Raw genomic sequence first — 26,148 nt, 5'->3', positions numbered from 1 at the left:
GACTTCGGCAGCCTGCTCCAGTTTACATTCGCTTTTGCATGGATGTTAGTGGGTTGGTTGGTGGCGGCCGTGGATGCCGTGCCATTTGCCCCGTTTCATCGCTGACCTCAACTGGTGATTTTCTCCCGGTGGGACAGGTCTCCATTGTCTCTCGACAGCAAGATCGTTCTCTCTCGACAGTCTTGTCGGTCCTTTCTATGGTGGCTTTGTTTCCCCCCCTGCTTTTTCAGGGGTGCTCCTTCCTGCCCCTTCCTGTCGGTCTGTCAGGCTGGGGAGGTATTTTCAGAGACCGGCCGGTCTGGGCCTTGGTCCCCCTAGAGCCCTTTTCCCCTTCAACACGTTGGGGCCTAGGGCAATTCTTTGCTTGTTTCTTGGGAAATTCCCTTCTGGGCGGAACTCGGGTTTCCAGCCATCTCTATCTTCATTCCGGCTATTCCTGGCATGTAGTCCAGTCGTCCAGGGCGAGTGGTCCCCACATCTGGGGGTGTTTACAGTGATCTGCAACCCCTAGGGCACTCCTGGCGATGACCACTGCTTGTCCCGCCACAACCGAAGCGTTCCTCTCTCGTAGTCGTGTTTTGCCCTTCCTTGTCTGTTTCATGGTCGGGCTTTACCCTACCTTTATGTTTCCTCCCCTTCCTCTTTTTGGGGCCAGAGGAAACTCGCAGTAGGGCATTTCCACCTTTTTCGTGACCCAGCCTGGCCCTGGCGGGCATGGTATGTCGTTGTGCGCCTTCCCTATTTACCGTCTCTGCCTTTGACGGCGTGGCGGTTGAGACAGCGGTTCTGAGGACCTGCGGTTTCTCTTCCTAAGTGGTTTGCACCATGCTGAGGGCTCAAGCCTTCCTCTGCAAGATTTGCCTCCATACCTGGCGGTCTTTTCGTTGGTGTGAAACTCAGCCCTTTTTTTTTTTCTCTGGTCGTGGTTTTCCTTTCCCGACCCCTTTCCAGTCGGGGCTGGCCCAAGGGTTGGCTTTTTAGCTCCCTTAAATGGGCACTGTAATGAAGTACAAAAATTGATATGTTGTAGTACTTAAGTACTACAACATATCTCTAATATACTTTTAATTAAAAAAAAGTGATTTTAAACAAGTTTAAAATCACTTTTAAATTCGGCCACTAGGGGTCGCCTAGTGGCCGAATGCATTCAGCAGTGACGTCACCACTGAATTTCAACTCATTTCAGCCTGGCAATGAGTCGAAATTCAGGCACTGCTGTGCTCGCTCCCGCCTGTCAAACAGGCAAGAGCGAGCACACTGATAGCTGGGGCTGCGCGCATTGGCCAGCAACACTGGCCTTGCGCGCGGCCCCACCCGCCCACCCCCGTTACCCTGTCCGGAGGCAGCGCGAGCACTCATTGCTGCGCTGATCCTCCGGATGGGGAAGTCTGATCTGAGGTCTTATATTAGCCGGTGTGAGGTGGACGCATGGATCTACGGGGGCGCAAAAAACCACCTCACACCGGCAGTAATATCGTGCACGGCAGGCCGGCGTTGCTCCTCTACTCCTCCTCCCTGGATAGCACATGCACAGATAAACAGGGAGGAGGTGACCCCGGAGCTGCCTGCCGTGCTATTGGCAGATCGTCTATGCAGCGCTCCTGACAGGAGCACTGCATAGACTATCTGAGGGCGGAAGCAAGCGCCCAGCAAGGCATCAGTGACGTCGTGCCTGCTGGGAAGCGCTGCTTCCTGCCCTGCTTGATAGAGCAGATTTAGAAGCACTAAATCTGCTCTATTAAAGCGATTTTAAAATGTTTTTAAAGCCAGGTAGGGGGTTAGGGCTAGATTTACTAATAGGTAGGGACATATTAGATTATATATAACTTGGTGGGAGCTACACTTTAAGGGTCAACGGTTCTGCCCTTTTCCATTCTTTTTTCAACGTCCCCCTGGTGTTCAATTATCATGTCCGAACCTGGTTCAGGGAGTGGCACAACTTGCCCTCCTTCGTCGCCTTCTTTCCCTTGGGACTTACTCTTGGTCTTAGGTGCTCTGCAAGGCGCCCACTTTTGTACTTCTCAGGGACATTTCTCTTCGCCTCCTTCCCCGGAAGGTGGCGTTCCTTATTGCTCTAACCTCTCTTCGGAGGGTGTCAGAGCTGGCAGCTCTCTCCTGACGTTCTCCCTTCCTGGTTGTATACCAGGACAAGTTTTCCGTCCAGGTCTGTCCTTCTTACCTGAGATGGTTTTGACCTTTTCATCTGAGGAGACAGTCTTACTGTCCTTTTGTCCGGTCCCTTATCCCTGGAAGCTTTTTTTTTTTTTTTTTTTTTTATTTATTTATTTATTTTTTTTTTTTTTCCACAACCTGGTTGTGGTGAGGGCTGTTCAGACTTATCATTCATTCTCTTTCCTTTCGGCAGTGTGACTCCCTTTTTTTTGTTTTCCGGAAGGTCGTCGTACAGGACAACCTGCTTCTGCGGCCACCTTTTTTTTTTAATTTATTTTTTATTTTTTTTGGTGGTTCCGGTCTGCTATTTCAGAAGCTTACCGCTGCAAGGGGAAGATCCCAGATGCTACTCTGGGCTTGCAGGTGGCGGTGGTCCAACTGTCCACCTGTCTGATTCCTTACCCACCCAAGGGACAGCTTTGGTCTGTCCCCTCCCCCCCAATGGAGCCAATAGAGAAAAGGAGATTTTTTTTTTTTTTTATGCTTGCTGTAAAATCTTTCTCAAAGGATCCATTTTGGGACACAGCTCCCATCCCCTTTTATTTTATTATTTTTTTATTTTTTTCTGGTGTTCCTATTTATCTGTCCAAAGGTGTGTTCAGTTGCCTTTTCTTCTGATTGCTCGGACAGTTTGTGGTCTTCTCCTATTGCTCTGTGACTAAAACTGATTACCTCAGTGGCCTGGAGGTGGGTATATCCTGCTGGGAGGAGCCGACTTTTCTTGTTGCCATAGTGTCAAGCCTCCTAGTGACAGCAGCATACACCCATGGTCTGTGTCCCCCAATGGATCCTTCGAGAGAGACTTTACGGCAAGCATAAAAAAATCTCCCTTGTTTTGTTTTTTTAAAGCGTACCCATCGGATCACTCAAACAAAACTGTTGTGTTGCTCAGTATTTCATCCTGATCATATACATGTACTTTGTATGTTTCTGTGACCTACATTTCTCTCAGAATTAGCTTTATTTGAAATACCTTAATTTTATCAACCAGAAGCAGGGGGGCAGGTACTCACTGTGATAACCACTCCCCCCTCCTCAGTCCAGTGCTTTCCAACCAGGGTGCCTCCAGCAGTTGCAAAACTACAGCTCCCAGCATGCCCACACATCATTTGGCTGTGCAGGCATGCTGGGAGTTTGTTTTGAAACAGCTGGAGGATATGATTGTAGTCCCCCTTTAACTCACACACACACTCACTCTCTTACACTTTATATATTCTTACACATTAGACACACTGATATACACACATACATGCAGGGGCACTTACTTTTTCGTCTGCAATGCATGTTTCTGCCTCTCTCATTGATGTCTGCTGTGTGAGAGACGGCAGCAGTCTTCCTGCCCCTTCTCTTCACATGAGTCTGCAGTTTGTACAGCCCCTTCTCTTCTCAGGAGTCTCTGCAGTGTGTACAGCCCCTCCCCCCTCCAAAACGTCCTGGAGACCAGGACTAAGCAGTTTAGACAGAAACACTGAACGCATTCCAGGAGGCAGGGGGGGCAGTTGTTTGACTGGCTTTTTCTGTATGAAATGCTGAAAATTTTCTAATGAAAGCAATAGCAAAACCTATTTTGGTTTTGCATGCTTTACAACATATCAAGTTTTTATATGACAGTGCCCATTTAACTCAACTGGCTCCAGAAAGTTAAACAGATTTGTAATTACTTCTATTAAAAAAATCTTAATCCTTCCAGTACATGACGGTTACTGTATACGACAGAGGAAATTCTTTTCTTTTTAGTCTGTCCAGTGCTCTCTGCTGACACCTGTCCATGTCAGGAACTTTCCAGAGCAAGAGAAAATCTCCATAGCAAACCTCTCCTGTCAGTTCCTGACACAGACAGGTGTCAACAGAGAGCACTGTGGCCAGACAGAAAATAAATTCAAAAAGAAAAGAATTTCCTCTGTAATATACTACTAATACTAAGTACTGGAAGGATTAAGATTTTTAATAGAAATAATTTACAAATCTGTTTAACTTTCTGGCACCAGTTCATTTAAAAAAAAATAATTTAAAAAAATCCACCGGAGAACCTCTTTAAGGGGTTATGAACAGTTGGACATATGCAGACGTCATCCATACATGCAGTGAATATAAACAGTTGTGCTCCAAAGGTGCCAAATATTACTAGACATATTAAACAGAGCTTTAAAGGGGTTATCCAGGGAAAAACTTTTTTATATATCAATTGGCTGCAGAAAGTTAAGCAGATTTGTAAATTACTTCTATTAAAAAAAAATCTTCATCCTTTCAGTACTTATGAGCTTCTGAAGTTGAGTTGTTCTTTTCTAAGTGCTGTCTGATGACACGTGTCTCTACAACCGCCCAGTTTAGAAGCAAATCCCCATAGCAAACCTCTTCTCTGCTTGTCTCGGGAACTGCACAGAGTAGAAGTCAGCAGAGAGCACTGATACCAGACAGAAAACAACTCCAGCAGCCGATTATTGAAAAGATTAATATTTTTTTAATAGAAGTAATTTACAAATCTGTTTAGCTTTCTTGAGCCAGTTGATATAAAAAAAAATTTGACTTCATTCATACCTAAGTTTTCTTTAAACAATTAAAAAAGTAAATGTTTTTTTATATATATATTTTTTTTCCTATTCTGTCATTAGATTGATTTGGTCTTTGCAAGACTGCCCTTACAATGTATTCCTGATAATTTGGACCTGCGTGATGATTCACGGTTGAGAAGCTTAGACATAAGGTGCATAAGAAGCTTAAATGGTAAGTGTGGTCTTGAAAGACTTCAAAGATATTGATTTCCTGAAGGTGTGTGACACTCTCCTCTAAGCCTGGATTCACATGTCAGGCGTTCAGCTCAGCCTAAACTCTCAAACTGTTAGCAAAAGTGCATTGGTTGTCATCAGTTGTTTGGAAACTGGTATGTATTTTTGTACATGCCAGACAGGGGAACATTCAAATTAATGGGCTCAGTTCTATCACTTCCCCTCTGGTGCTTTCTCTACAGAGAGAAATGACACCAGACACTGAACATATGTAAAGGGTCTAAGGTTGTACAATTGTAACATTGTCCCAGTAAATCAGTGGTTCATCTGAACCTGGTGAGGGATTTCCTAGAAAAAATTAGCAGAAAGCTGTCGCCTGCTCATGGGTACTTAAGCATGGGTATAGGCAAAACAGTTAACAGATTTTGTCCTGAATCTTAGTGTCACTTTTTACATGTCAGACAACCCACCGGTACTGGTATGTTTAAAAAAAATATAAAAATAAAAAAGTAAAAATTGCTTGTGGTCTCTTTACAGGTTGCAGAGTTACTGATGAAATTTTGCATTTAGTACCAAATAAAGAAAATTTCAGGTTAACCTTGAGAGCCGTAAAGTTGTGGGCAAAGAGTAAGTATCAGTCGTCATTAGTACCAAGCCACATAGGATTTATAAATGTAGTGTGTCGTGTGTATTTTTATTTATTTATTTTCCTTGTCTGTAATACCTGCTAGGAATTGGTTGCCAGCAATTAAATTTCGATTTTGGAAACTCTGGTGTTTTATTCCTTCACATTTGTAGTGGAATTTTTCAAGCTGCTCACTAAGTAATTTCTTTATCTTTTCATTTTCTGTGGCCTGTAGGTGTCACTGTAATGCAACAGATAATTGGCTCTGTCTAGTTACAGTATCAATTTGCAATTTTTGACTTCTATAATCATAATTTTGTACATTATTTTGTCTTAAGGACGTGGTATTTATTCAAACATGTTGGGCTTTCTCGGCGGTGTTTCATGGGCCATGTTGGTAGCAAGGACTTGTCAGTTGTACCCAAATGCAGTAGCGGCTACTCTTGTGCATAAGTTTTTCCTTGTCTTTTCAAAATGGTGAGTGCAACCTTCTGCTTAATTATTGTATAAGCTTATCAATCATCATATAGTGTGCTTTTATTATATTTGAGGGTAAACTTCTCCTCTCTCCACAGGGAATGGCCTAACCCAGTGTTACTAAAACAACCAGAAGAGAGCAACTTAAATCTACCAGTATGGGACCCCAGAGTAAGTAAAATTATAAAATTTAGGACCAACTGTATAGCTGGGTAGTTTCTAAGAGTTTGGAACCTACTTGTCTTCTCTACTCCAAAAACGTTTTTTATACTTTAACCTTATTGAATAGACTTTCCATATTTATAATTTTTTTTATATTTTTTTGTTCTTAAAGGGAAATTAATCAGTGTAGGTCTAGGTGCAAAATGAAGAGTGCTGTAGCTTTGTACAATACATACTCGGCCTTTCATAGAGCACCGCTGAGCAGAAACAGATTTATAAAGTCTCGTAGCCTTTTATTTATTTTTTATTATAAATCTGTACATAGCTTTCTACATGTTTCTTTTAAAATCTTAAGTTTAATTTATCCCTGCCTTCCTATTTCCTCAGGTAAACCCAGCTGATCGATATCACCTCATGCCTATTATTACTCCAGCATATCCTCAGCAGAACTCTACATACAATGCTTCAACCTCAACCCGCACCATTATGGTAGAAGAATTTAGACAAGGTATGGACAAAGTTTTTTGCTATGTTGGCAATGGCATCAGCTACAAACTTTCTACTTTCACAAATTGAGAGATAGAGATAAAATGTATTATACCTGGAAATGCGTTACTTATTATTATTTTTTTAACCTCCTACTTTATAAGACTTTGAGGAAAAGCAGGGGTGTTAAAATGCATATGCTGAATGTATCTTGATATTTTTTTCTGTTGTAAACATGACTTGTTTTCCTTCAAGGTCTTGCGATCACAGATGAAATTCTTCTAGGCAAAGTGGACTGGTCTAAATTGTTTGAACCACCAAACTTTTTTCAAAAGTACAAGTAAGTCTGTTCTTAACCTCCTAAATGAAACCGGTTCATGTTTTTGAATCAAAAAATAAAGAAAACTTGACATACAAAATATTGGCAGAAATATTTAGGTCAGCAAGCTTATTTCATTTGGAAAGTAGTATAAAGTCATTAAAATAATAAAACTTCTGGTAAAATGTAGAAAATACACTGTTTCATTCTTGTATTTTCTCTCCACCTTTTTATTTTAGACATTATATTGTTCTGACTGCCAGTGCATTCACAGAAGAACACCATCTGGAATGGTAAGTACATATACAGTCTTTTTCTTAGATACAAAAACTTCAAAATGATTTGTTTTAAGCTAAGAGTCACATCGGGGCTACCGATCACAAAATACTCCTAAGCAGCAGTGAGGACCCTGGAATCAAAGGTGTGTGTGTGCTTAAGTTTTTGCATTTTCGTTTTCTTGGCCGCTCTTCATTGGGGGACACCTTACTGATGGGTATATGCTGCTTACAAGATATACCTGCCCACCTGCAGTGAGGTAATCAGTTTTAGCTAGTGTCAGCAAGGAGGCAAGACACAGGTTTGGGAGCTCCCCAGACCTTGTGTTTTTTTTTTTATTTTTTTTTATGACTTTCCAGTAAGGGCTGTTTAGTTAGGTTCTTAATAATTTTTTTTTTTTTTTTTTTTTTTGTTTTGTTTCCTTTTCAGGTGGGGGTTCAGGAGCATGGCGCTATCTGTTCACCCATAGGGTTACCAGGAACTTTTTCTCCGGCCATGTGCGTTCAACTTTCACTTTTCTCCATGTCCCTCTGGCTGCAGCAGTCACCTCGGCGGGGGTGCGTTTCAGCCGATGGGATTTCGGGGGATCATGGAGGCACATAGCTCCGCCCTTATTCCCCTCACTCTCTGTGCGAACTGGAAGGCGAGGCAGCTCCCCCTCTCTGGCTCGCGCGCTGTTGGGGCAGGGTCCAGTGAGGGATGCACCTCTCACTGCACCTCTAGGTCCGCCCTCTTCCCCTGCTGTGGGCGCTCCATTAGGAAGTTCTTCTTGCTCCTGAGGCTGTAGCCCGGCAGGAGTTCGTTATCCGACCCGGTATTTCCCCTACCTCAGAGCTGTGCGGCGACTTGGCAGGTGCTTCTATAGCATGCTGCTATGAGCCGTCGCTGCTCTAGGGGCTTCTGCCTGCAGAGACATAGGTTCTGGGGGCAGCACTTTGCAGGGCTCAATGCGCCCCATGCTCCCTTCCAGCCACACTATGGTATATTGTATATTTTTTAACACAAGTAAAAAAAAAAATTGGTGTAATCCTTGGTCACTCAGCCCATTTGGTGGGGATGGGCACCCTCTTATAGCCAGTACTTGTATTGCACTGTTTAATATCTGCATTGGTGCTCACTGTCACAGGATATATATCAACGCAAATGAAGATCGCCCCAGCGGGTTATTGCCAGGGTTTCATGTTCCCTTGGAACATACCGGGGGATATATTCTAGCAGTCTGTTCCCTCATGTCATGTGCAAGCTCTTTTGTGTTTCTGGCAGATGCTCAGGTTTCCTTTTCCTTTGAGATTCCTCATCTGTCAGGTCTGCCGACCACTCATCCTTGGGGTGTTCTTGGCATGTCATGCTATGTGATTCCCTTCTCAACTGGCTACCATATCTGCGGCTAGTGCTTCGGATCCCCACATCCAGCGCAGGTCTCCATAGGAATATTCCTGCGGGGCATGGATTGGACCTGATATCATTATGCCAGACTGTAGTCTAACCTGTCTTTCACAACTGCCACACCGCGGCTGGCTCTCCGGTACCCCACTGATGGTGCGAGGTGTCCACCGGAATTACTCATTAACTACTATGGACCCATACCAGTAAGCCAGACCGTGATCTGCATGGTTTCTTACACCACCTGTTACACATCTCATGGATGGTGTATCTGTGACTGGTCTTACGGTATCTCACTACTGTGCGAGGTGCCAAACGGTATGACTCGCTGTCCACTATGGATCTATACCAGTAAGCCAGACAGCGGTCTGCTTGGTTTACTAGACTGCCTGTTACTTCCTTTCTCACGGCTGTTGTATCTGCAGCTGGGGATCCTGTGCCTCACCGCTGTGCGGGGTGCCCGATGGAGTGACTCGCTGTCCACTGTGGATTCATGCCAGTAAGTCAGTTGTCTGCATGTTTTCTTCTGCCGCCTGTCACACGTCGCACGACTGATGTTGGAGTTCCGGTAGCCCACTGCTGTGCACGGTATACGTAGAACTGACCCAGCGTGTCCCATGGACACTATACGGGACGTCAGGGATGCATTCCACGGTTCCTCTGTCTCCCAGGGGGTGTGGTTTCTCTACCTCCCCAACCTCCCACCTATGCCAAAGGGGCACAATTATCGCCTATCTGACTGTTCCCTTTCGCCAAACGCCTGGGGGTGTCCTTGTTCAGTCAGACTTTTTACTGTTTCCACCGCCATTGGTCTCTGACCTCTGGGCTGCCGCAGACATAGCCAGGTTTCCCGTAGCCCTGGGACAGGGGTTTTTGGGTCTACGACTGTGCAGGTCTTTGCTCTCGTGCACCAGGCCTCTCCATAGCAGCGTTCAATTTTTTTTTTTTTTCTCCTCTCCCCCTGTGGTTTCTTGTCTCTCTATGACCCTGGTGTCTTGGGTCTATACAGATGACGGCCCTTCCTTTGTCGTCCTAGTCAATCTCCTTGGACAGCAGATCTTCCAGGAGCTTAATTTCTGGGCCTAGTGTGTCTCTGACCTGGGGGCTTGTCAGCAGGCCTTTAAGACATGGGAGTTCAGTCTCGGGACTGGTTCTTTCAGTTTTTCCCACCCTAGGGAACTGCTTTGGTACGTCCCATCAGTAAGGTGTCCCGACCGAGAAAAGGAGATTTTTGTGTGCTCGCCGTAAAATCTTTCTTGTAGCCTTCATTTGGGGACACCACATCCACCATTTCGCCATCTTTTTTTCCGGACTAGTTCTCCGGTTCTTGAGTTGTTTATCCGGAATTCCTTTCTAGGGTCCTTCGGACATTATTTCTTTGTTGGCTTCTCCTCCTGCTTTGTGACAAAACTGATTACCTCACTGCAGGTGGGGGGGTATATCCTGCCAGGGAGGAGCAGACTTTTTTTTATTAGTTTTTCTAGTTTCAGCGCCTCCTAGTGGCAAGAGCATATACCCATCAGTAAGGTGTCCACAAATGAAGGCTACAAGAAAGATTTAACGGCGAGTACACAAAAATCTATTTTCCTCCTTTTAAAAATCATAAGCCTTTTAATTTTCCACGTAAAAATCCAAATGATGGCTTATTTATTTATTTTTTGCCACCAATTCTACTACGCTGTGCATTTTTCGGTAAAAATTACATCTTATCTTCTGTAGGCCCATACAATTAAATTGATTACTTATATAGGTTTCAGTTTTGTATTACTTCTGGAAAAAATCATAACTACATGCACGAAAATTAACAAGTTTAAAAATGTCCTTCTGACCCCTATAACTTCCCCCACATATGGGGATGTAGGAGAGTTCATTTTTTGCACTGTGATCTGAAGTTTTTAGTGGTACCATTTTATTTTTTATGTTTTGGTCAGACTTTTTGACCGCCTTTTATTAAATGTATGTATTTTTATGGTATAAATAATCAAAAATACGCTATTTCAGACTTTGGAATTTTTTTACGTGTACGCCATTGACCGCAGTTTAATTAACAATATATTTTTATAGTTCGGACATTAACTAATGCGGCAATACCACATGTTTATATTTTTATTTACATAGGTTTTTATTTAGGGAAAAGGGGGTGATTCAGATTTTAGAGAAGGGGTTAAATCACATTTAATAAATTTTTATTTATTTTTAACTTTTCTTTTTGCAAAGTTATAGCCCCCATAGGGGACTATAACATTGCACACACTGATTTCCTACACTGATCACTGCCATGCAATAGCATGGCATTGATCAGTGTTATCACCGCTAGTCTGTCATGTTCGGACGCGCAGGAGGCATGTAGGGATCCTCCCGTCTTGCATCCTGCAAGCTGTGATTGCTGTGAATTCACCGCTGCGCTCCTGAACAGCACCACTGAGTTAACTGTGTTAATAATGGCCATTACCCTGATCAGTGATGTCCGGGACCAACCCGACACGGGATTTGACCCTGCTTTATATCGCGAGAGCTGGCGCAGGATGTAAATATACGTCCTGTGTCGTTAAGGAGTTAATTTTATAATGGTGTGTACTTACCTTTCTAATGCAATGCTTAATCCCCTTGTGCCATTATTTCCCCCCTACGATCCCCCTGGGCCAATATGAGATACATACAATAACACCCTCCCATACTGCGGTGTTACACTTAGACAGGCCTGGTAAGCATGTTAAGCTATCACATTCAGCGGGAGTCAGAGGGTCGCACGGATGGGTGACTTCCTTCTGCACTGTGCCGGCACCTCCACAACATCAGGGTAGTCACGTGTCAGGCCCGGCAGCCACTGCATCTCGCGTAAGGTGGCCGCGGTACAGTATAGTGAGCTGCCGTGCCGACTGCGGCATCCAATCCTCGCTCTGTGATGACAAATGCTGGCCAACGCATGGCTGGAATTTGTCAGCAAATTGCCGAACCCCTGCTTTAGACCCAATTAGACAGTGGCACTTTGGATAAAGGAATCTACTAATCTAAAAAAAAAAATGAGAATACAGTTTCCCTGTGAAAAGGATTTGCAGGCTGAACTTATTTATTCAGATTGAGGTGTTTGTCTTTTTACTCATCTTGATATTGTGTATTGGAGATCTGCTCTCTGATAGGTGGCACCCTCTAGCACCATTCTTAGAAGTGCTTCATTTTCAGCATTTTAAAATGATGCGCACATGACATCCTTACACTGAGGAATATTTTTTTGTCTCCTTTTTTTGTAGGGTTGGTTTAGTTGAATCAAAAATCCGTGTTCTTGTTGGAAACTTGGAGAGGAATGAGTTCATTACACTTGCACATGTAAATCCTCAGTCTTTTCATGGAGGGCGCGATCATTGTAAAGAGTAAGTGTTACTATGTGGTAAAATTTTATTCAGCTTTAGTGATCTGGAGACCATTGCTTCATATTTCGGTAGGTTGTGCTCTACCTGTTCTATACAGCCGCTTTTTATTTTGGGTTTTGCTTGCTATTAAAACACGGCAAAAGTCTTTTTAGTGGGTTGTGAGGGCTAGAAAGTCAGATGGTAAACTTCTGATGTTCTTTTTTTCTTTCTCTTTCAGTAATGAGTATATGTCAATGTGGTTTCTTGGGATCATTTTTAAGAAAGTGGAGAATGCTGAAAGTGTCAACATTGATTTAACACTTGATATACAGTCTTTCACAGACACAGGTGAGTTGTACTTTTCTACTGTATACAAAAGAATTGGAGCCATTGCAAGCTGCTAACAAAGTTCTATTTATGCAGGGTGTTGGTCTTCCAAAGATTACTTAACCTCTTCATGACCCAAAATTTTTTTATTTTATTATTTTTTTTCTGGCTCATATTTTGTTGTTCCTCCTTACCTTCTAAGACCCATAACTAAATTTGTTTTAGAGCTTATTTCTCTGCCAGCTCCATTGGGGGACACAGAGACAGTGTCGGCCCCTCATGGCAGGATATACCCCGCCTACAGACTCTGAGCTACTCAGTTCTCCTTTTTATTTCCTGTTTTTAGGTGGGGGTCCAGGAGCAATAGCGCTCACTGTTCTCTCCATCTGTGGGACACAGAAACCCGGTGAGACTGCTCCTTTTTTTTTTTTTTTGCTTGCACCTATGTCCATACCCAGACCTGACCCTCCCTCCAGACTGGTCACTGCGGCCCTGGTCACTTATTACACTTGTGTGGGCTGCAAAAACTAAAATGCCTGGTGGTTTTGTTGAATCCACCCATTCCGCCTGCACCTGGTTCTTCCGCCAGAACGTGCGGCTCTGGCTCCCACCCCGGAATGGGTTTCCTCCCTTTCCTAGTTAATTTCCAAACTTGGAACAATCTTCCTTGCGTCCGCTCTCCAGAGAGGCTCGCTCCCTCTCCCCTGACCCTCCTTTTGGGCATCCCCACAAACTCCCTACGATGTTATCCTCTGGTTCCTCTCCGGAATCCCGAGCTAGGGACAGGTGTTCTCCTCACGGGTCCTGCACCTCCTCCCCAGCGGCGCCGTTGCTCTCGGTGGTGTTCTCCTGGTTGCTGTCCTAGGTCTCCAGGTCTACGTGCCAGGTCCGCCTTGCCTTCATCTAAGGCTGCCTTCACCCGCTCTCCTCCTGGGGAGTTGGAAGATGAGGCGTCAGGTTCTGCCTCTGATCCAGTGTTTCTGACATGTTGGACACTTTGGTTTCAGCAATTAGACACCTTTCACCTAGAGGACTCCGGAACTTCGGACGCAGCTCCAGAAGTTTCCTTCCATCACTCCCGCCGCTCTCATATGCTGAATTTGACTCCTTGCTGGAAGCGGCATGGAAGCATCTCGGCAAACTCTTCCAAAGGACTATGGTTCAGGCACAGTTTCCCTTTGCCGAGGACCTTGTTGCTAAATGGTCAACACCTCCTTCTGTGGATCCTCCGGTTTCCAGTCTGTCAAAATCGACTACTCTACCATTTGCGGATGCAGCCTCCTTTTTAAAGGGGTACTCCCGTGGAAATTATTTTTTTCTTAATGAACTGGTGCCAGAAAGTTAAACATATTTGTAAATCACTTCTATTAAAAAAAGCTGTCCAAAGCTTTTGATTTGGGCTTCCCAGCTCTGCCAGGGCATTTTGTCTGGGGCCCCTTCAGAAGATTAGGCGGATCTTGCACTCCAACTCTCCAATGCTGAAGACTCTTTGTGCTCTGCTTCCTTGCAGTACATTCGCTGTTCGGTTTTTGCCATAGGTAACCTGGTGGTGATTTGTCGCTCCATGTGACTGAAGGCTTGGGATGCTGATGCAGCTTCTAAGAGGTCTCTCACGGAACTTCCTCTCTCCGGGACCCAGCTCTACGGGAAACGCCTGGACGAAATTATCTCGGAGGCTACTGTAGGTAAGAGCTAATGCAGAACAAGTCATGCCATACAGATTCCCACCGGAAGTCAACTTCCTTTTCAGTCTTTTGGCTCAGGTCAGGCAGCCAGACCAGCGCCCTCATGGGATAGGAAGGTCCCTTCCTTCAAGGAAGTCCTTCCTGGTAGTCTGATAACCGTTCAGGCTGCTTTGCAGCCAAGTCGGGCACCCTCAAGCCTCCCTCCGTCTGAAGGGACGCCCCCACCCAAGAATTCCTCTCCGTTGGGAGGTCATTTGTCCCTGTTCCGGGACGTTTGGCTGGCTCAGGAGCAGGACTCTTGGGTCTGAGATGTAATTTCCGACAGCTATTGGATAAAGTTTGCTTCTTTTCAAAGGGACCGATTTTCTTCCTTACCTTCTCGTTCTCCTTCCTTGGTGGCAGCTTTTCGGGTTGCACTTCAGACCCTTCTCGCTCAGGGAGTAATTTTCCCAGTTCCTCCCAGGGAGCGTTTTTCAGGCTTCTACTCAAATCTTTTCATTGTCCCCCAAAAAAGGGGGCTCAGTCTGCCCTATCCTGGATCTGAAGGTCCTCAACCACCACCTACGACTGCGTCATTTCCATATGGAGTCTCTACGTTCTGTGGTGGCTTCCATGGATCAAGGAGAATTTCTTTCATCGGTGGATATCCGGGACGCATATCTTCACATCCCAATTTTTCCGACTCATCGGTGGTATCTCTGCTTCGCCGTTCTGGAGGGCCATTTTCAGTTTGTGGCCCTTTCCTTTAGCCTAGCCACAACCCCAAGGGTCTTCACAAAGGTCCTGCCGGTGATTATCGCCATCCTTCGAACCCGGGGTGTGTTTGTGATCCCTTACCTGGATGATTTCCTGATCGACGCTCCAACCAGGGACCAGAATCAGGAGAGTCTCCTCCTCACTCTTCAGACATTGTCCTGTTAACGTCCAGTCAGACAACTCCACGGCTGTGGCGTATGTCAATCACAGGGCGGCACTCGCAGCTCCACTGCAATGTCCGAGGTCTCCAGGATCCTGCGTTGGGCAAAACGGAGTTCCCTCCATCTAGTCGATTCACATTCTGGGAGTGGACCACTGGGAGGCGGACTTCCTCAGCCGCTCCTCTGCCGACCCCGGCGAGTGGTCTCTTCATCTGGAGGCGTTTGCGGAAATCATGGGGAGTCCAGACGTAGACACCACCACGTCTCGCCACAACCAGAAAGTTTGTTGCAAAGTCCCGCGATCCTCTGGCTGACTCCTTAGGGATTCCTTGGTCGCACTTTGTCCTCCCATGTCTTTCCTCCTCTTCCCCCTCCTTCCTAGGGTCCTGAGGAAGCTCTAAGCAGAGGGCGTCTCCGCCATTCTCGTGGCTCCAGATTGGCCCAGACGAGCATGGTAAACAGATGTTGTTCGCATAGTGGCTGAAGTGCCACTGTCTCCCAGTACATTCCAGCCTGCTCTCTCAGGGTACCCCTTTGCCACCCTGATTTACTGTCGCTGCATTTGACAGCGTGGTGGTTGAAACCGGGGTTCTGAGGGCCAGAGGGTTCTCTCTCCAAGTGATCTGCACAATGATCAAGGCTCGTAAGCCCTCCTCTGCAAAGACTTATCACCATACTTGGCGGTCTTACTTTCGCTAGTGTGAATCTCAATCATTCTCTTTTCTCCCTCCCGCGCCTTCTTTCCTTTTTACATTCTGGACTAGAGCAACACTTAGCTATCAGTTCCCTTAAGGGTCAGGTGTCGGCTCTCCATTCTTTCAGTGCCCCCTGGCTTCCGATCCTCACATTCGCAGTTTTCTGCAAGGCGTAGCCCATGCGGCTCCGCTGTACAGATCCCTACTCCCCTGTGGGATCTGAATCTGGTGCTCAGTGCCTTTTTTATTTTTATTTTATACAAGGTGCTCCCTTTGAACCTCTCCGGGACGTTCGTATTCGCATCCTTTCCTGGAAGGTGGTCTTTCTTATTGCGTTCATTTTTATCCGGAGGGTTTCAGAGCTAGCGACTCTCTCCTACAGTTTCCCCCTATTTGGTCCTGCACCAGGGCAAAGTCAATTTCCGACCGATCCCCCCCCCCCCCCCCCCACCTTTTTGCCTAAGGTGGTCTCCTCTTTTCACCTAAATGAGGATATTGTCCTTCTGCCCTGCTCCTTCCCAACCCAGGGAGCGTTCACTTCACTGTCTTGACGTGGTTCGGGCTGTTCGGACCTACCTTTCGGTCACTTAATCCTTTCGTCAGTGTGACTTTCTCTGTGCTTCTGGAGGGTTGTCGTATGGGACTTTCTGCTTCTAAGGCATCTGTTTCCTGGTGGATCCGTTCTGCCTTCTCTGAAGCCTACTGGTCTCAGCTCATTCCACTCGATCAGTCTGGGCCTCCTGGGCTCTTCACAATAGGACCTCGGCCTTACAAGTCTGTAAGGCGGCCACCTGGTCGTCCTTGCACACTTCTTCTAAAAAATTTTACCAGGTGCACACTTTTGCGTCCGCTGGTGCTGGCTTGGTTTGCAAAGTGTTGCAGGCGGCTGTGGTCCAGCCTTCCACCTGAGGTGCTTGGGTTCTTTCCCACCCCGGGGACTGCTTTGGTACATCCCACGTTCTCTCTTCCCCCCCCCCCCCCCCCCCAATGAAGCTGACCGAGAAGTAGATTTTTCATGCTTACCGTAAAATCGCTGTCTGAGGATCCATTGGTAGGCTGGGTATATCCTGCCAGGAGGGGCAGACTTTCTCTTGTTGCCTAGTGTCAGCCTCCTAGTTGCAGCAGCATATACCCATATATCCCCTAATGGATCCTCCGAGAGAGAGACTTTACGGTAAGCATAAAAATACACTTTCAATTGTACTTGCGAGAAATTATGTAAGTCAAAATGTGAAAAAATATGGAATTGCACAATTTTTTAAAGCATTTTTTTTTTTTTTTTTTTTTTTTTTTTTTTTTTTAAGTTCAAAATGTTAAATCTGAACTTGAATAATTTGTTTCACTTATGGATAAATAAAAATTGAGAACATGAGGAAAAAACATTCATTACCATGTTCTCACCCCAATTTTTTCCACCTATGGAGCTGTTAGGGTTGTTTGTTTGCGCCATGAGTGGTAGTTTAACGGTACCACTTTTTTGTAGTTCTGGCTATTTGATCACTGTTTTTTTGTTTGTTTTTTAACCTTTTTTAAGGATGTAATGTAACAAAAGATGAGCAATTTTGGTATTTTCTTTTATTTTTCACTATTCACCGTGCAGGATCAAAAACATAATTTAAGTAGTTTTGGACAATTAGGCATGCAGCGCTACTAAATGTTCTTGTTTTTTGTACATTTTTATTAGAAAAGGGGTGACTCTAATTTCTATTAGGGGAGGGATTTTTTTTTTTTTTTTAGATTTTAAACCTTTTATTTTTATTTACTATTTTTTTTTTTCCTTTGGCCCAATCATAATCCATTTAGATGGCTTACATAGATCAATGTAATGCTATTGCATTACATTGATCCATGAAATCTGGGCATGATTGCTAAGGCCATAAGCAATCACAGATTTTATTAAATTTAAATTAAATGCACAACTGTGATGGCAACTAGATGTCTTGATGATTTTGAGTTTGGCCCTTTTTCATAACTTGGTGCTTCTGTGATACTGCTGTGTTAATACACAATTAAGCAGCCTTATCTCAGATGCATTCATTAGGCTTCCAATAAAATTTGCCATATCAGGATGTTTTGGTGAATGGCGTAGGATTGTGTCTTAGCTTTGTTCCTACTTTTTATATCCCAGGTTTACTATTTTGTCTTTCTACTTTCCAGTTTACAGACAGGCTAACAATATTAATATGCTGAAAAAGGGAATGAAGATTGAAGCTACTCATGTGAGGAGGAAACAACTCCATCAGTATCTTCCTCCAGAAGCTCTACAGAAAAGGAAGAAGGTAAAACTCATGACCTACTTGCTTCAGTTGATGCCCATTGAATTTTTAATTATCCGTTTTCTTAACCTTTTGCAGCAGAGTGTCCCAGAAATCACCAGGTCATCTTCAGGTATTTTATCTAAACGCTCCTCTTTGGATGGTAACTGTCTGGATAGTTCTAGAGACACAGACACAGGGACGCCATGTGAGTCTCCAACATCTTGCCACAAAATGTCTAGATCTAACAGTCCTACACTGCCAGAGGCACTCAGGTGAGATGAACATCTTCCCCATATAATGTCCTGCATGTGTCTGTCAAATCTCTTCCTTTCATCAGTGGGTTAGATTGCATTTTTCTTTTATGCTTGATTCAGATGAATGGGACAGGTAAATAAAAAATCACCCGCTGCAGTTAAGAAAATTAAGACAGCTTTTCTCTAGCTATATAATCACTGACTATTTTCAGTAGTGTCACATAGCAAATTCTGTACTTCCTTCTGCAACCTTTTAGCTAAGTGGATTTGTTTTTAAATACATTTCTAGACGTGTGGAAGATGCACATCTGTATGTCTAGTAAAACATAAGGAACGTTCTGCATTGTGAAATCTCGTGGGGAGATTTAACAAAACCTGTGTAGAGGAAGAGTGGTGCAGTTGCCCATAGCAACCAATCAGAGTCCTTTCATTTTTCACAGGCCTCTTAAAAAATGAAAGAAGCTATCTGGTTGCTATGGGCAACTGCACCACTTTCTCTGCACAGGTTTTAAGAAATCTCCCCCATGGTGCCTAAAATTCTTAATGTATTATTGAAATCAGGGCCAATATGTCAGTGTGTATGAGACATAAAAATAGTATTGCAGCACAATTTGTAATATCTAAGTGTGGATTTTTCCCTCTTTAAATTTGGTAATTTTTTTAAAATAATTCAAGTCTTCACGTATTTTAGGAAGCCTGTAACTGAGGACACTTCAGCAAATCTGTTCCCTTCTATGCAGAAACAAGTGAATGCAGTTGTGCCTTCAAATGCTGCTTGGGGACAGGCCATACCTGTTATTTCATCAAGTAAGTATTTAAACATTTTGGTCTTTAAGGGGGTTCTCCAGTGCTTAGACATCTTATCCCCTATCCAAAGGATAGGGGATAAGATGCCTGATCGTGGAAGTCCTGCCGCTGGGGACCCCCGGGACCTTGCACGCGGCACCCCGTTTGTGATCAGTCCCCGGAGCGTGTTCGCTCCGGGTCTGATTACGGACGACCACAAGGCCCGCGGCGTGTGACTTCATGCCTCTGCCCCCGTGTGACGTCACGCTCCGCCCCTCAGTGCAAGCCTATGGGGGGGGGGGCGTGATAGTGGTCACGCCCCCTCCCATGGGCTTGCATTGAGGGGCGGAGCGTGACGTCACATGCCGCCGGCCTTGTGATCGTCAGTAGTCAGACCTGGAGCGAACACTCTCCGGGGACTGATTACAAACAGGGTGCCCCGTGCAAGATCCCGGGGGTCCCCAGCGGCGGGACTCCTGCGATCAGGCATCTTATCCTTTGGGTAGGGGATAAGATGTCTAAGCATCAGAGTACCCCTTTAAACAAACTTTGCACATAATTGTGGAGGTGTAGTCTCCTATGATTTTTTTTTTTTTTTTTTTTTTTTTTTTAAACAGTATATGCAGTTGATATAAAATTTTTTTTTTTTTTTTTTTTCATTCTAAAATATGACCACTAGAGGGTCTCCCTACATGTCCCCAGACGCACGTATCTCATTGATTTCGGACTCAAGCCGGCCTGGCCTGAATCCGCAATCTCAGTGCAGCTGGGCTGTCAAGCAAACACAACACAGCGCCCTGCCTGTCTGACAGGTGGGAGTGAGTGCTGTGCCCGCAGCACAGCGTGCTCCTGACATGGTCAGCAGTGGCATGGCAGCTCTGTGCTCCGATTTTTCTCCTCTCTGGCATGTGCCGTAGTAAACCAAGAGGAGACTTGGGAGCTGCCAGCCCCACTGTGTTCACAGCCTCTGTGCGCACCTGAGAGGGATCGAAGCATAGAGGAGGAAGGGTGGAAGTGAGCCCAGGCAGGCTTCACATGATGTCGAGCCTACTGGGCGATGCCTCCTTCCTCCCTCCACATGGGCAGCAGAGTGAGCAGAGAAGAAAGGTGGAGGAATTGGGGGCAGTTTAGTTCATGATGGGTACGCTTTAAAATCTCTGCATATTAATCTGATGGAGGCTTTTCTTTTATCCCCAGTGAATTGTAACCTACTGTTTACACACTTGTGGATTTTAACTGTACAGATCTGGAACATAAGTAAATCTCTGAGGAAATGTACACTGCCATTTTCATATGGTATATTGTAGAAACCACAGCAGCATTTGCTGTATCTCAGAACACATTCTCTCATAGAAACACTATTTGTAATGCTTTGTTGGCAGGAGAAGGAACATTTTTTTTTTTTTTTTTTTTTTTTGACAGTGGTCAATGGGCTTAAGCCTCTAAAATTGCTGCAGATATGTATAGCTAGATCTGGGTCTTCAGTATTATCTATTTTATTAGTAGATGTTTGTTTGACATGCTTTATTTATGTATATATTTTTTTTTTCTAAAGTATCTGATATTGCCATAGCAGTGAAGACTCCAAGTCACACTAGCTGCACTATCCCGACCGTAATAGGACTTAATGTTGCTCCACGTCTTCCATCTCCACCTAACTTTCCCCAGAAACCCGAAAATGAATTGGTAGATATAAGCCCTAAAAGTGCTGCAGCTAAGAGGACTCATCCTCCAAGCCTGGAAAAATCTCCAAAGCGAATAAAGGATACAGAAAAGGTTTGAATATAATTTTCATTTTTATTCTAAAATATAAGAAAGGACAACAAATATTTGTGGTAAAATAGTAAGTGAAAGCTTCTCTGTTGGTTTTGTTTGGGCACTTTTGAGCTACTCTTTTCTACACCAGCATATCTGATAGTTGGACTCTAAAAGAATAAACTTATGGGTGATAATTTAAACAAAGACCCAATAGAGGCATCAATCTATGTGGCTACATTGGAATCTGTTTTTAAAGGGAAATTGACACAGCGCTAACCGGCTGGTACAGGTTAATAGTGTGCACAGGGAGATTTCACAGCGTGGAAACGCCCTGAGTGGCCCCAAGCAGCTAATATTATTTTCGACCATATCTTGGGAGCAGAGCAATAAAGTGTTAAAGACCATTGTAGACAGCATCTCCTGCACTATTGGCTTGTACCAGCAGTTTAGTTCGCTTGACGTTGGTGTCTGTTCCCTTTAACAGATGAGTAATGTTCAATAAATTACAGTAGCTTTAAGCGTAGAATACATTAAACCGATGACTCAAACCTGGTGGGAATGGGGCATTATGAAGGAAATACAAAAGCATAGCTGAAATAAAGCAATTAAATTCCCAACAAACCCAAAAAATTACACGGAGTTTAATAAATATACTATAATTTCACTGTAGATTTTAATAGTAATAAGTAACATTAAACCCAGGAATATACTTTACAAATTAACGGTACATAAAAAAATCCAAAATGCCACGCAGTTATTACCAGTCATGCTCTATGCCAGTGTTTCCCAACCAAGGTGCATCAAGCTGTTGCAAAACTAAGACTCCCAGCATGCTGGGAGTTGTAGCTTTGCAACAGCTGGGGGCACCCTGTTTGAGAAACACTGTCCTGGTGTTGATTTCACACAGGTTTCATCAAAGCTTTGGTATTCTTTTAGTTAGGTGGACATTTCCTCTAAAGAAACGTTATTAATGACCTGTCCTCTTTAGCTCCTAGAATCATCGGACTCTGCATTTGTGCAGCCTTCTATTCCTGAAATGGAGGAAAAAAGGAAAACGCTGGTAAGCTGGACATCTATAAGCAGTGACTAGCATGACATATTATGGGGTTTCTAGCTTGTAGAAAAGTAAATTGCATAAAATATGTAATATCTCTCAACTCGTTTACATGGTGTGCTTGTATACAGAATAAAATGACTGCTGATGTATTGAGTAGAAATGCCAGGAGTGCACTAGTTTGAAATGATGGAACAATAACGATATCCTTGTTGCCCTCCCTTTTCCCATGAACCTTTGTTTTCCAGGAAAGAATTGCTGGAGAGGCTATGCCCATTCCGACTATTGACCGCACTAGATCACAGGTACTATCCATGAAATCTATATATTCACACTGGTGAAAGTTCCTGTGACTCTTCACAAGGGGTGAATTTAAAGGTGCTTCTCTTTACTCGACTGCTATGTACAGTATTCTCTCTAAAGAAACTCCATGCTGGCTTGTTTCTAAATGTATAGTTTTATTGTCCACCTTTTATGTAAATTATTTTTTTAATATCAACCCGATGTTTTAATCTGTTTATAGAGGCTACCCAGTAAAGAGCTACCAGATGCATCTTCTCCTGTGCCAACCAGTAATATTCGGGTCATTAAAAATTCTATCAGACTAACTCTTAACCGGTAACTACACTACATAATATGTAAAGCAATAAACTGAGTGCTATTTTCAGTCCATTCATCATGTCTGTGTAAAAAGCTTCTGTAGTGATGATCACTTTGCTCCTGCCCCTGGGTAGTGCCAAAAAGTGCAGAGTTGCTGGAAAAGACCCAGTTCGTCCTGTCCTGATTTAGTTCATCCATCAAGATCAATTATCTCTGTTGATGGCTTCTGTCAAATGGTGCAGTTTACAGGGGAAGTCGTAAGACCATTTCCCTTTAAAGGGGTATTCCGGGCAAAAACATGTTATCCCCTATCCAGAGGATAAGGGATAAGATGTCTGATCGCAGGGGGCCCCTTGTGATCTCCCTGCAGCACCCGCATTCTATCGGAATAATCCTTTTGATAGAAGATAAGATGTTTTTGCCCAGAATACCTGTTTAATATGTAGAATAAGGGTACGATCACACGAGCGGACCCACAGCGTATTTTACGCTGCAGATGCGCCGCTGAAGGACCCCTGCATGGTGGCTTTACGTGTGCCTGCTCGGAGCGGCAATACGCTGCTATGAGCAGACACACTGCTATGTGCGAGTCACAGCGCGCATGCGCAGTATGCTTCCCCATTGCAGCTGCTCTCTGCCTAGCTCATGGAGCAGGGGGAGCGGGCGCGACGTGTGCGGGTACACCGCGCGTGCGCAGTGACTTGCACATCGCTTCCATGTGTCTGCTCGTAGCTGCGTATTGCCACTCCGAGCAGGCACATGTAAAACCACCATGCAGCGGTCCTTCAGCGGCGGATCTGCAGCGTAAAATATGCTGTGTGAACGTACCTATATGCAGGTTTTTTCCTTAAGCTCCATACTGCCATGATATTCTACGTACAATTTTATACCCCTTTTTTAGAGTTTTGTTTCATGTGTGTTTTTGTGTATAAAACTATAAAAAAATATATAAAAAATATGCTTTTGGGGCGTTTTGCAGCAGTAAGGCCCTGTAAATGTGTGGTTGTGTTTTTTTTTCTTTTTTTTTGTCTTTTTTTTTTCCGGGGGGGGGGATTTAAAATATTTAAAAATTGAAGAAAAAACATTTTGTATTATGAGACTTCATGTTCTGTTTTGTATCACTTCTTTGTCTTTTTGTGTGTGCATAATGTCATTGATCTTGAAAGAAAAAAAAGTATTGCTTTAACTTTGTCATTTATTGTATAGGAAGCTGATTTTCCTGGACTTGACAATATACAAAGCCTCACTTTTTCTCAGGCTTTCTGAAATTTACAGTTCTGCTATCAATGCAGTTTTTGTTTAATATCTTAAAAACTATATAGAGAAATGTCTCCCATGGAGACTGGTAGTATAAATTAACATTTATTTCTAGGTTAGATTTCAGAATATCCCTAATTTTCCCCTAATTTATCAGAATTACTTGAATAGAACCTTTTATTATATAGTCCACAAATCTCTTGCTGCCTCGACACCCTAAAAAGCTCTGCTGCGGTTGTCATAAGGAAAGCTGCATTCAGAAGGTGCCTTTTCTTGGAAGCAGCCAATCCTGTAAAATGTGACCCTGACATGAAACAGGCAGTGCAGCGATTTTGCCATCAGTGGCTGAGAATTTACCATTGTGGCACCACTTCCTAATGTCACTTTATTCAATTGTTGTAGTGGCCATTTTTCCTAGAGAAATGCCAATATTAGAGACCAATAAACAGATACAAAGTTAACATATCGTAAAACTTCAAATATTCTATCAACCGGATAGGTGATATGATCTTGTGGATGTCCTTACTGTAGGGGAAAACCCCAAATAACACAGGGCATTCGGAAATGTCAGATCCCTTGCAAACAGAATTGGCAGCTCAAAGCGATGACACTCATGTTAGTTTGCCACAGCAGAGACTTTAACGCAGGGTAAGCATTGGAGACCTTTCATTGATCTACATGGCTTTCCTCAGGGTTTATACTACATCTTTCATCTGTCACTATTTCATTAGTGTCTTACAGAGTATGTATAGACTTCTTGTGTCTGGTCATCCACACAGCTGTTGTACTGTTACTTGCACTGTTTTCTAATACCACCTATTGTATGCAAACTATTTTTGTACATAAAACAGTATCACCTTTTTCAAATACAAATAAAGCAATACTCTCCTCAAGCCTTGTTGTCTCCATTGTCTTTTGAGTGAAATTTAATCCTCTTTGGGTTCTAGTCTGGTGTAATAAATTGCAATAACTAAGAAAAGGGTCGGCACTCGAGTCCCGTAGTGGTGCACGCGGAAGGCAATATCACTAAGGAAAGAAATCCCGGCACTTTCTTCTGCCAAGTGTAACCTATTTATTCACACAGTGTTAGTTATAAATGAGACGCGTTTCGGCCAAAGCCTTACTCTGACAGCTCAGCCGAAACACGTCTCATTATTTGTAACTAGCACTGTGTGAATAAATGTTACACTTGGCAGAAGAAAGTGCCGGGATTTCTTTCCTTATGGTGTAATAAAGTTTACTGTGAGTCCATAGTTAACTGTGAGCTAAAGCGCAGTTTACTGGTGGACAGTGCGGGAGACGCTGATTAAAACGAGCCCTACCTTGTCCGCATCTGCACGGCCGTTCTCCCACAATTGTAGTTTTATCTGTTGAAATCTTCCTGAAACTGGCACGGGCGGGGCTTCGGCACTTAACTGGCACAAATGTCAGCGCCGCCTATGAATATTCATCCCCCTTAGGAGCGGTGAAGAGAGGGAGGGGGATGAATATTCATAAGCGGCACTGACGTCTGTGCCAGTTAAGTGCCGAAGCCCCGCCTGTGCCAGTTACAGGAAGGTTTTAACAGATAAAACTGCAATTGCGGGAGAACTGCGGTGCAGATCCAGACAAGGTAGGGCTCGTTTTAATCAGCGTCTCCCGCACTATCCACCAGTACCTGTGGATAGTGCGGGAGAAAACAAGTGACAGTTTTCCTTTTAAAATGAATGTTGAACAATAAAGTGTAAATGATACATTATAGTAAGGTAGCCATTAGAGATGAGCGAAGTTACAATGATTCGATTCGTCACGAATTTCTCGGCTCAGCGGTTGCTGACTTTAGCCTGCATAAATTAGTTCAGCTTTCTGGTGCTCCGGTTGGCTGGAAAAGGTGGATATAGAAGAATGAAAGTGGCAGCTTTTTTTAAACACAAAACAAAACACTTATATTTTATTAAAGTAAATTAGAAAGATTTTTTTTAATTTATTTATCATTAGGAGTGCAATAGCAAAACAATAGTTTTAATGTCCATTTAAAATAAAAAGCTTGTCTCATAAGACTGACACAAGGGGCCTTTGATTATGATAGTGGTAGAATAGAGACACTGCATGGTCTATGAACTAATCACTTTAGTTTTTTTTTATAGTTTTTATTTGATTTTTTTTTGTCACAAGTTAAAAATAGAATATATGCGTTTAACTAGCAAACTTGTATATCTAGCAACAAATGTGTTTATAACATAGAGATGAAAAGGGAAGAGAAAGTAAAAAGGCATTTTCCAGGTCTAGAACGGTTATTTGGTAAATGAAATTTGCAACTACTTATCAATGCTTCAGAGTGTGTACAGATATTCCACTATATATAATTTAATCATACCGTGAACATTACCCCATCTCCTAAGTTTTCTATGGGATACACTGGTGCTTGTCCCATGCTGATCCCATCTCTGGTAGAAAACCCTTGCTGTCCCTGACCCTATTGTGATCATTTCTTCCATTTTTTATAACAATGTTGGAGTGTATTTATGATTTCTTCTTGTCTGGGAATTTTTACTTGTTTCCAGTGTCGAACCTTATGTGCAGGGGATATATCCTTATGCCT

General features: G+C 43.6%; 1 protein-coding gene across 4 annotated transcripts in view; it reads left to right on the top strand.

Moving 5' to 3' along the window:
- PAPOLG (poly(A) polymerase gamma) overlaps window positions 1-24,455 on the top strand; it is a 36,742-nt gene extending 12,287 nt beyond the window's left edge. The window contains exons 7-22 of one of the 4 annotated variants that reach the window (XM_056567665.1): window positions 4,785-4,896; window positions 5,436-5,525; window positions 5,862-6,000; window positions 6,099-6,171; window positions 6,550-6,670; window positions 6,904-6,988; window positions 7,207-7,260; window positions 11,878-11,997; window positions 12,215-12,324; window positions 17,758-17,879; window positions 17,955-18,130; window positions 18,804-18,919; window positions 20,454-20,674; window positions 21,645-21,716; window positions 21,959-22,015; window positions 22,234-24,455. In XM_056567665.1, the coding sequence (XP_056423640.1) occupies window positions 4,785-4,896; window positions 5,436-5,525; window positions 5,862-6,000; window positions 6,099-6,171; window positions 6,550-6,670; window positions 6,904-6,988; window positions 7,207-7,260; window positions 11,878-11,997; window positions 12,215-12,324; window positions 17,758-17,879; window positions 17,955-18,130; window positions 18,804-18,919; window positions 20,454-20,674; window positions 21,645-21,716; window positions 21,959-22,015; window positions 22,234-22,332 (1,767 nt within the window). In that variant the 3' untranslated portion in view covers window positions 22,333-24,455. Of the gene's footprint in view, window positions 1-4,784; window positions 4,897-5,435; window positions 5,526-5,861; window positions 6,005-6,098; window positions 6,172-6,549; window positions 6,671-6,903; window positions 6,993-7,206; window positions 7,261-11,877; window positions 11,998-12,214; window positions 12,325-17,757; window positions 17,880-17,954; window positions 18,131-18,803; window positions 18,920-20,453; window positions 20,675-21,644; window positions 21,717-21,958; window positions 22,016-22,233 lie in introns of those variants that run through there. The other 3 variants (XR_008891543.1, XM_056567667.1, XM_056567668.1) reach the window with 3 other exon arrangements.
- The last annotated feature ends 1,693 nt before the right edge of the window (window positions 24,456-26,148 follow it).

Source organism: Hyla sarda, chromosome 3 (genome assembly GCF_029499605.1).
Source record: "Hyla sarda isolate aHylSar1 chromosome 3, aHylSar1.hap1, whole genome shotgun sequence".
NCBI lineage: Eukaryota > Metazoa > Chordata > Amphibia > Anura > Hylidae > Hyla > Hyla sarda.
This window is presented reverse-complemented; position numbering and strand designations above follow the sequence as displayed.